Here is an 11,362-nt window from a genome sequence, read left to right as displayed (position 1 = left end):
AGTCTTTCCTACCTGCTTTATTCCTTCCATGGAAATTTCCATGGAAGGAATAACACCGACATCCTACATTAATGTAGGATGTCGGTGTGTCTCATACTCGCACATGAGCCTGACGATCGGGAACACTTCATGATGTATATTTAAAAAAATCACGAATAAACTTATGTAGTTACGGGGGGGCTCGCGAAACAGAACGAGGGACAAATGTTTATCGCGAAAGAAGGTAAATGCTAAGCAGGGAAGCTCTTTGGCTTTGGGCTATGTACGTGCATGTTGTTTTGCCTTCTCTTCTACAACAGCGGCTGAGGAACTAAGCGCTCGACGTTGGGTCGCGGATGCCGCGGTCGCTTTTTTATGAATGCGAGTCGCAAAAGAAAATGTGTGCACCTGGAATCCGAGTTGGTTTAAATCGATTCGATGTCCTTTACTACGGCGTTATTTGCAGCCGACTTTTCCGTTCGAATAATTTCTGGTTACGTGGCAACGTGGCTCAAAACAAATTTAACGGCTTTACGCCATTACTTCTGTGTCTGCAAAACCTTTGCTGTCAGGTTAATAAATGCGTCTAATGGGCGTTGAGATGCGCTAAGAGTGCACGTACAATTCATCTATTATATGAAGTGAGTTTCGGGGATGCATCTTAACATCCGCCGAGTATTTGCATGTCTACTTGATTGCAACAGAAAACGATTATCAAAGACTTTATCAGCGTGCAGCGCTGGCACTGCGCCGTACGTTCCGTACAGCCCATTAGTGTTCCTGTATATGCTGTTCCTGTTCCTGGGAGCATATACAGGAACACTACAGCCCATGTTCCTACAGCGCCATCTCGTGCTATCTAGATGAAGCGCCTCAGCGGCGAGCGCTTCCTGAACACACAGAAGCGTATCCCCGCAGGCTGGCTGTACCACAGAACACCTATACAAACTTAGAGAAGGGAAACTGTACCTTCCACAGTGCTACGGAAATAAGCGTAGCGGTGGCGTCGTGAACTAAAGTATGTGACCACGGGTGGCGCTGTACAACAGGAAACGGAAACGGGGTTTTGCACAGTATGGTCGCTTTACCTACTGGGTTCTGGCTGATGCGCATCGATCGTGCTCCCGCCAGTTAGGTTGCTGTGTGGCAAACGTAGCGCCTACATATGTATGTAGGCGCTACGTTTGCCACACAGCAACCAAACTGGCGGGAGCACGATCAAGGCGCAGCAGAATATATGTAGCGCTGAGTCATATCGAGTTAAGGCACACTCTGAACTGACTTTTAAGGGCATCCCGAGCGGTTTTTCGTTTATTACGCCGCCGTTACCCCGAGTTGTGCCGCCGCGCTCCAGCTGTTGCATTTCGTGTAGGGCTACCGACAGAGTGCGGTTTCCAGGTGGCACGATGGCCTCGACTGGAATAAACGCACACACCAAAGATTGAGTAAGCTTGAAAATATTTTATTTGCATTTTACAAGTACAACAAAAAGCACACGTCTACGGATCCACAGAAACGCGGTTACATAGTCAAGAACATAGTCAAGAAATGGCTCATTAATAAGGGTAGCACAGACGCACAAGAAAGAAGACCTAAGCTACAAAACGTACAGTCGGCTGCTAAACACAACTTCCCTGTCACCGCGTGTCACTTTTATACAGCATCTTTAGAGCACTACCAGGCCGGGTAATTTGGCGAAAAGAACGCAACAGCTTACGGCCGTCAGCTGCCTCTTCCTTACGGGTGTCATAATTATCCTAATCTCCGCATCAACGTCGTGCAAGTCCGCATACAGGTATCTGTATCTGAACCACATGTGCCAGCTTAATACATGTGTAGTGAAATTATGATAACCACTGCGTCTTATCAAACGTATTGGTTTTGCAAATGCGCATTACAGCTGACGGAACGACATACTGTAAGTGAAGCACAAGAGAACAAGGACAAAAGGAGGATGCAACACTTGAAGAAGTGAAGAATTAGTAGGCGTACAGCAAACAAGCGATGACGGAGAACACACAATGATGCATCGGGTGTTCTGTGACATCGGTTTGCGTACTTACGGTGTTATGGAGATCAACGGCATAAAAACGTACCTTCAAGCGTATTCCGTCAACCTCCGCCGCATTCATTATGATAATCAACGCCTAAACAAAATGAGGCACTATTTTTTGCCAAGAGTAGACCTCTTTACAGCAAGTCTGTGTAATGACTCGCAGACGAAACCAGCATGCTTTCGAAAATGTTTTACCGCCGTAGTATTCGAACGCCAACGGCCAGGAAACACATCGATACCAATAGGCTGTCGGCTGTCGGTGGTTAATCAAGTACAAAAACCTTGACGCTATGACTAAAAAGCAGCTTCAACAATCAAATTTAAAAAAATCAACTGCCTATTTGCCTGAGGTAAAAAAACATCCTTATACACCTCGATTGTTCATGTCAATGGTTTGTGTAAATTAAAAAAATCAGCATGTTCAGCGCCCCTAGCAGAGAAAGCACCAATTAAAGTATTCGACCAAATTACAGTAGCTCCACTTGCGCGCTTACGCTGAAACGCGCCTCGATTGATTTTTCGCCCTCTGTGGCCATTTGTTGAACTTGAGAGTGTGCGGGGCCTGGCTGTACCCGGTTTGGAGGCAAACCGGATGTGACGTAAGCCAGTGGCGTACTCCCTGCCCCCAGATAGGTACTTGTACGCCTAGGGAAGGACGCTGCTAGGTGCTGCTGCTAAATCCCTGTGGTGTGTGCCGGCCACATGCCATGCACATGCGGCCACTGCCGGCTCACGTAGGCTCGTTCGCGTGGTCTTGTTACGCCTCGCTGGATCGTGTTCAGTCATGCCGTCCTTGCGCGGCGTCATTGTCGGGTTAAATTCTTAAATAGGTCGCGCCTGCGCCTAATTGAGTCTATGAAAGCCTGCACATTCAGTTTTGTGGGCTACAATGCAGTGCGGCTGGCGTGAGCTGTCTCCACGATGCGCTTCGAGCGTGTCGATTTCGCCGTTCTTTATGTTGGCGGAAACGACCTTGAAAGCAACATGGATCCACAAGAAATATGCGACAACATCAAGGTAAGTCTACTGAAATCACAAAATTTGAAACAATAAGCGCTAATAGTTGTGTTGTCTTTTAAATTTTAGGCCTTGATCAACGAGATGGCCCCCGTCGTGCTGGTTTTCAAGGTGCTCCCTCGTTGCGTAGAACATGCTGATGCGGAACAGAAAATGCAAAATCGTCGCTTGCTCAACCGCAAATTGACGGCTACGCTGAAGCGCATGCCGTGTCTGCGGAATTTGAACCCCGAGGTATGGACCCCCCTTTTTCCAGCGGCATGCCGTTACATACCGTCAGGAACACGCTTGGCTTATTTCTGACTCGGTAAAAAATGTTTCACTTTTTCTCGCTGCTCGCTGCGGAAGAAATGCGGACCGTTTGTCGTAGTTGTGTCTCCATTACAGGGTGGCATTACTGCGGTGAACAAAGCAAGTGTTGCCGTACATACTGTGCGCATTTCACCCTTTGTTGGGCGGTCGGAAAATATTGGTCCCACTTTTCAGGGCAACTTCGCTACTCTGTAGCGGTGAAGTGTAATTTCTACCATTGAACATTCCTGTGTAGATATGTTTCTGAATCACGTTAAGCACATTTTTTCGTCCATTTCTTTGTCAAACAACGCGATAGAGCGATTGCGCAGATTTACTTCCCGTTCTACAATGTTTATTTTATTCTATTCTATCGCCTTCCTTCAAACCACCACAGCGGCAAATGGACTCTTTTTATCGAAATTCCGTGTTTTCATATAAGCTGAATTTTGGTGCGGTTAGGTGTCTAAATTTCTCGTGCCCACAGCTACCAAAACAGGTGATCAAATTATTAGCATCGCGAACAAATCGCATTCCTACATATGCGAGCTGCTACATACGAGCCCTCAAGAATTCTCAAGAAGCATCTTTTTTTCTAAGAACCCTTGTGATATCGGAAAGCCCTGATTGAGGATTCTCACACAAAGCATGCTCAGTAAGTATAATGAAAACGTGCACAAACAATGTATACTTTACTGGGTACTCTGGCTGCTTGTAATCACATTACAGGTGACCACGAGTAGGTAGAAACGGGCCTTGAGGCTGTATAGTGGGATGTAATATTCCCACTTTTCGCTATTACAGAATCATAGTCAGCTTTGAGATTTTGCGTTATGTCAAAAATACCTCATAAAAAAAAAAAGCACTTGTAATGTCTCGGACACAAAGCGGCCTGTTCTCTGCTTGCGTCTATGAAAGGGTTAAGATGCACACACTATTCAAAGGTCGCATTAAGGAAGAAATGAGCGGCACCGTACTGCCTTCATTTCTTCAAACCCTTCAACAAAGCTTGAACAAGAAATGCACGCGAGGGTGTCACTATAGACAGCTGTGGCAACACTGACGCATGCGCGAGAATATAAAATGAGGTGCAGCTGTGCGGTGCACGCTGCCGTGAAGTTCGAATTAGTTTCCCCCTTGCAAAACTACCGGAAAGGATATATTGCATCCATCGGTGTTAATATATTTTCTTGTTTTCAGCCAACATACACATCCCCGTTAAATCAAATAGATCACTGTAGATGGTGGCCACAAGCATATTACAAGAACTGTGAATTGGAAGCTGTTAGCTGCCTGTGGCACAAAGTCATGCAAGGGTACATGTAGTCTTTGTGTGCACATTGACTTCATGTTTTACTAATTTGACTGGCTCCTATTGCACTCTGGCTGAATAGCTATAACACACAGGCCACTTTACATTCGAATTACTTGAAAGTCTGCGAAAGCTGAAGGTACATTCATAAAAGTTCATAAGTCCATGGCATTAGTGAAAACAAATCTAAACCTTTTCTGGTACAGCTGTGCGTTGTCAGAAGTGGCTCAATGCATTGCAGTGATTGAACAGGCACATATTGGCTGTACCACTTGGATTTCAGCCTGCATGCGTTGGCTGGACAAAAAATTCTACCATATTTTACCTCCAAACTTTTGCTCATGAGTGGAAAGCGCTGTTTCTGTTGTAAATAGATGTGGCTTGCACACAAGGTATGTGCATGCTAAGTGTCTTGGTAAAGAAAAGTAAAGGTATGCTGCACGAACAGAAGGTGCTGCAGCCACATAACCTGACCTTTGATCTTCATTATGCTCGCAGATTGAAGGGATGGAATAAATGCGTGTCTTTTAAATGCTTGATTTCAGCCAGTTAAATTTGCCAACACGGGGATTCAAACCACTGGTGTCCATCTGCTGTTGGGCTGAACTCTCAATTTAGTGAGAATACTAACCACTGCGTTCATTGGTGCTGACAGATATCAGGTCAGTTGTAGCTTGGCATTACTGTATTACGTCACCAAAATGCTAGAGAACCACTTGAGATCCTTCGATGTCAGCATCCTCATAATCAGTGGGCACCCCATAAGAAAAATAGGTCAATTTTGGATGGTATCCTTGCAAGTGTGAGAAGGCTAGGCCACAGAAACTCGTGTTTCTGATTTGTGTACTATTCAGCCACGTTAAAATATGGGTAGCCTAGACATCTAAAAGACGAGGAGCAAGCAAATTGAATGCAGCTACCAAGCAAAAAATGTGGAAGTGTAAGCTGTTGATTTTCTTACTCTAAAGGCACGTTCACACTGAAGACAAAGCGGCTAAACCGGGCAAAGCTCTTGGCCAGGCGGATAAAAGCAGGCATTAAATGAGGCGGCAAGCCCGATCGCTCGCGGACCACTTTTTTTTCCCGCCCGCCAGAGCTGTCCGCTTTGCCGCAGCCAATCAGAACACCAGACGACGGTGGCGTGATGACGACGGTGGCGTGTGCGCGATAAGGATGGACGACCGGTGCCACGAGACGGCGACAAGTGCGCCACAAAAACGTTTGATGCTCCGCCTCGGCGGTGCGGGCAGCCAGGCAAGCCGTCCAGTATACAGGGTGTTTCAGCTAATTTGTGCTGAGGCTTTAAAAGAGAAAGACGGAAAGAAACTAGGCCTGCAGTACTCAAATGCAATCAATTCAGTAAACTACCCTTTTGAGCAACTTTAATACTTACAGCTCATTCAGAAACATCTGCTTTATTTTATGAAGATAGCTGCTGTGGTTATTTTTTCAGGACAAAAGAAAGTGCACAAGATCGAAAAAACTACCATGCAACTATGCACTTTTGAGCAGTGACGAACAAATGAACAATGCGGCATGCAGACAGGATGTAAAAGATATGCAGATCCGACACACTGAAGATTATGTAACCAGCTTTCTTTGCTGCTTCTGTTCATTGATGGCATTTGGCAGTGATATGTTAAATGTTACCTTGCATGCACCACTTGTGTTTGTAGTACAGAGCTCACAGGCAGACGTGCACTCCGATGCTCAAGGTGGTGTTGTGCACCATCCATATCCTGTGAGAGTAGTGGCACTGTCATTCCCTCGCATGGCGCATCGCATAGCGGGTGACGTAGAGAAATCCGTTTATTTAATCCTTAGGAGAAATAGTTGCTGCCACGTCCTGTGCCCGACAGAGCAGCGCCTGCTGGCCACCCAGGCTTCTGTCATGCAGCATGGCCTCCCAGTGTTGCAGTGTAGGGACATTGAAGTTTTGATGCTGGACCACCACTTGCATACTGTCGTTTTGAGGCCGTGGTGCTGTATTGCAGCTTTGCATCTGCACATCCTGTGTCAATTGCTGGCATGGACACACTTGCAGTGTTTATTTTTTCAGAAATAGCATAAACATGCCATACCACACCTTGAACTATCATTATAATATTTTTAGTTTGCCACCACAACTGTCACCATGTCTAGTTGTAGTGTTTTTCTTTTAAAGAGACTCTATACGAAGGATGCTTTCTGATGGCATCTTTACCTTCTCGTATGATCATTCAGCGACACAAAGTGCTGCAGCTTCTGCAATGCTTTTGTCTATTCCTTCCAGGCACACTACTCTCAATGTATCATTTGCGCTGAAATAGAATACCGCCCATTGCTCAAAGCAGCTTCAATATAGATTCCAATCGGAAGAATAGGCAGACTTGTGGCAGTATGACTTTCTATAGCCATAAAAGGCAAGCTAGCATAGTGGGGCATTTCAATGCTTGTAAAAGCATTCAACTGCATGTATCTCGAAATAACTAAGCTCAAGCAGACACTATCAAAATTCGTGCTTGTCACGGTGAGTTGGTGCGGGAACTTGAAGGTGTCGCTTTTCCTTCATTTTTTGTGTGTCTCATGTTTTTGCTAAGGCTCTTGCCACAGCAAAGTTGCACTTGTGGTATTTTAGAAGGGTAATTTACTAATCACCTAGGTGATGTCATTTCCTTCATTTGGTTGCACTTTGTGCATCAGCGCAATAAATAGGTCAAACGGCTTAATACGAAATGTTGCCAGGCCATTTTGGCACAACACTTGTGGATAGCATTTTGGTGTGGCTTGGGCGAGACTGAAAGAGAGAAATTGACACATACAAGCACAAAGGCCAGGCACTGTGGCCTGCACAACCACTAGAATAGCAGCTAGTCTTATCAATTCATACTGAGTATCACAAAGTGTAACGTTGCAAGAACTGTAGCTTGGTTGATGAGACAAGGCACTTACAGCTGTAGCTGAAACATGTGTGATCAACATGTACAAGGTTACAATACTCTACACCCTTTTTGTATTTAAGTTTTTAACTTTGCCCACAATCTGATTACAGCTTTCCAGAGTTCCTTGGAAAATCCTCTCATGCACCTACCATGTGGCGTGCAAGATGGCAGCAGCAGCTGTGGGAACAGTTGAAGAGGCGAAGAAAGGTCCACTTTATAATAGGTTGTATGTAAATAAAACTGATTGAACTCAACCGATTCGGCTTCCATTTTTGTCAAGACAATTGTCAGCAAAGCAATGGGCGATACTAATAAATAGTGCATAGAAATTCTTGGAAGCCCCGTCAGCTTTCTTGCTGTTAACGGGCTGTGTTGGTGAGGTGGTTTAGGCAGGGAATGCCAATTCATGAGGGATGGTCATGGCCACCATGTTCAATGTATGTGCAGCATTAATCAGTTCTCTAGACAGAGTGCACTAATGTCATGGCAGGCCAGCACTTTGTCACATGATACATTTTCGAACCTCGCATGCTTTCTTTGGGGCTGAGAAAATTAATGAAGCATGAAACTAAAATCGGCATGTTGCAGTTTTCAATTAACCATCACTGCATTTGTCCATTCTTGAAACAAATTTTATTGTACCAAATGCATACAGAATGAATTTGTGGAATATCCAAAGTACATTTTGCTTGTTTTGGTCAAGCAGCTGGCAGAACAAAACCACAAAGTTCCAAAGCAGAAAGGTAACACTTCTTTTGAAGTACACAATTGGCGAAACAGTGTTGCTAACACACGAGTGCAAAACTTGCGGCCGAGTAAAAAAAGAAGGGAGCTGCTACACACCACTTGGTTCCTTGACCATTCATTTTTTTCTTTTGTGGCTGATTTTTAAAAATCCTTGCTATAGCAAATGCAAGGACATCAGAAAATCAACGCACAACAGATATTGGTGCTATGGTGTAAAGTAATGAAGATATAATTTTGCATGCACATTATTTAGACTGAAATAGAGGGATACAGCACAAACATTACTCTTCAATCCCAATAAAAAATATGGAACTCGAGGGCTATGGATAAATCTTGAGGGCCTCGGCTTCTGTAATGTGCAGCTATACTTAAGTACACAAGCGTTTTTGAATTCTGCCTCTACCTGGGTGCAGCTTTGTGACCTGGAATGAAAAGCCACAGCCATCGAGCTGCTGCAGTGGCGACATCACAGTAAAAGGTGATAGCGAAAAATTAAAACAATATGGCCATGCAACTTGCACATCAGATAGGTCACCTGAAGCTTCTATTTCCAATTTTTCTGGTGTTGCATAGAAGGACAAAAATTTTGAAAAGTAATAGTGTACGATTTTCATACATTACCAATTATGCATATCTAGTTTTTTTTTTTTTAACCATGCTGATATTTAGCAAAAAGTTTTGAGCACAGAGAGCCCGGCGTTTTTGCAAAGGAGTTTCTAGGTGAGGTGGACACACTTTGCTGCTAATGCGAGTTTCAGAAAATTAATTTTGAAAAATTCAGTCACTTTTATTAGTAACTTGGCGGCAGCCTTCTAAATGGCATATTTGGAGGCAGTCGCATGTGAACGCACACCCTTTCTTTTTCTAAATCTCGAAAATTGCACTTATTCTGAAATATTGATTATCGCGCTCAATTGAGTACAATCAAAACTTGGTGCATCCTCCTCCACATCAGGCGGCAGTGCCCTGTCAAGAAGTGTGGGACAAAGCTTAAATGATAGCCTGACATGGCACACTGACGCACATGCTTGCCAGGCAGAGTGTGTCGTATCAGCAGCTACAATGACTGGCCAAGATGTTTCCATCTGATGAGATAGCGGGACCTTCTTTTCTGCGCTCCCAGCACACTCGGTTCCAATATTGCCTCGATTTACCAGTAAAATTCAATGATGAATATCTTGAATTAGGTGCAACTTTCAAGATTTGTAAGAAATGAGAGTGCATTAAAATGTGACTGCCTCCAAATTTGTGGAGTTCCAAAATAGAGGAATTCCTCTGCAAGAATGCCACATTTGCCGCGCTCATAACTTTAAAACAAGAAAATCTGTATGGTAATAAAAGACACCCTGCACGTAACAGTGTGCATTGGAGCATTTCATGCAACCAATATTCAAGCACCTTCTGTCTACAAAGAATTCATAAAGCAAATTTATGCATTAAGACTGGAATCAGTTACGAGCACTGGAAATGCAAACACTGTTACGAACCCTGGTCACATTGTGTTGCTGCTCTCTGCGTAGGGCCTATGAATAAAAACCACCTTCAACATCGTACAGTAAGCTACCAATTGCTATGTGTAGGAAGACTTACAGTTCTTCCAATGCAATTATGACCTAGACATTCTAAAGCTTTTCTAATAGTGTACTTTTAGTGAACAAGTACCCCAAACTTGAACAACTCTGAAGCTATAATGCCATTATTATCTGAAAGATGCACTACACATTTTTTTAACGCAGTAAGGAAACATTCATAATCGACAATGCCACCATAGACATGAGAGTCATAATATTGCACTGCGTGCAGCAAGGATAGCACAATCTCGCACAAAAGATTAGTCTCTCCCGCAGCCTTTGAGGCCCCCTTTATTATGTCTCGCTTATGATGCCGTGACATGGTACGAAACCATGATGACGTAACTTATGGTCATGAGTTACTCTTGAATGAAAGCTTGTGCACACATGCATATTCCTGCATTGTAATTCTGGAGTGCACTTACAGTAAGGACACTGTGAAAAGAAGAAAAGGCCAACAGCAAGAACCAGGCGGCGCAGTGCTATTTGCACCTTCTCGGCTGTTGTCGGTTTAAGTCACCTTCACAGCAGCAGAGTCGTGTTATGCGGCGAAGCATATTTAGCATCATGCAGTGAAGCATATCTGAAGTTAAAGGGGACACTGTCACGGGGCCCCTGCTGGTGCTTATGGTTACCCGACACTATCAGCTTAAGTACTCGTACTGTGACCTCTTCATGCATTTGGACAACACCAATCGCCATGTGAAAACCTCTGTTCACTGCTAATCTCGCTAAGAGCCTAAATTGTTTCCAAACTACAAATTTCACCAAGTGGCAAACTTGGCAATGCTTCTGGAACCTCATTCTCAAGTACTTTAATACTACCAGGATGCTTCAATGTCAAACTGGATTGAAAACCTGGGATGAGATTGCGCAAGCTTCTAGCTTTCTGACTGTTTGCTTCACCTTCTACATCAGTGAGTAGGCAGTGTTCAATAGGCGCTCCCGCTTCACCAAGCAGACGACCGCTGTCGAAAGCACGGTGAAGGCGAATAATGAGAGCGCAAGCAAACATTCAGAATGCAAGATCTCGCCCTTTGATTTAGAGAAAGGAAGGATAATTTCAACACCAAGGAACCCAAGTATGCGTTCAACAACAAAAGCTTCTGAACGGGCCACTTCCACATCAGCACTGCGGAAAGACTGATTAGCTTATCACCCAGCAGAAATTTTCACTCGTGGCAGAAATTTTCACTGCCACAATCGCAGGTTCAAAGATATTTGCATGATGAAATTTTGGGCCAAAAAGAAGATCCGTTTGAGTGATGGTGTAAGCGTGGTGCCCACTGTTGGCTCGGCTTGTGAAGAGCGACCTGCTGATACCAGACACTCTAAGCAGCTCTTTTCGATGTCTGAATCGATGGTGACATGCACTAGGTGTCCCTGCTCTTTGAACATGTTGAGCTGTTGTCCTTGCTTCATGAAACATTAAGTAACTACAGTTATGACATTGTCAAACAAAAGTGTT

At 44.3% G+C, this 11,362-nt stretch overlaps 1 protein-coding gene across 6 annotated transcripts; it reads left to right on the top strand.

The window, feature by feature from the left end:
* Positions 1-2,616: 2,616 nt before the first annotated feature.
* LOC142573205 (uncharacterized) lies at positions 2,617-7,830 on the top strand. Of its 6 annotated transcripts, none has more exons than XR_012826243.1 (4): positions 2,627-3,052; positions 3,122-3,286; positions 5,201-5,317; positions 7,687-7,830. XR_012826243.1 is itself a non-coding variant. In XM_075682791.1 (3 exons), exons 1-3 carry the CDS (start codon positions 2,957-2,959, stop codon positions 5,258-5,260), a joined length of 321 nt encoding a protein of 106 aa, XP_075538906.1. In that variant the 5' UTR covers positions 2,627-2,956; the 3' UTR covers positions 5,261-5,321. The 6 variants fall into 6 exon arrangements, 2 of the variants coding, with proteins under 2 accessions (XP_075538906.1, XP_075538905.1); XR_012826244.1 differs by lacking the exon at positions 7,687-7,830 and adding an exon at positions 6,109-7,680; XR_012826245.1 differs by lacking the exon at positions 5,201-5,317 and having other exon boundaries at positions 2,617-3,052; positions 3,122-3,359.
* Positions 7,831-11,362: the final 3,532 nt, after the last annotated feature.

This window comes from Dermacentor variabilis, chromosome 2 (assembly GCF_050947875.1).
Source record: "Dermacentor variabilis isolate Ectoservices chromosome 2, ASM5094787v1, whole genome shotgun sequence".
Classification (NCBI taxonomy): Eukaryota; Metazoa; Arthropoda; class Arachnida; order Ixodida; family Ixodidae; genus Dermacentor; species Dermacentor variabilis.
The sequence above is the reverse complement of the archived record's forward strand: the minus strand, read 5'-3'. Positions and strand labels throughout refer to the sequence as shown.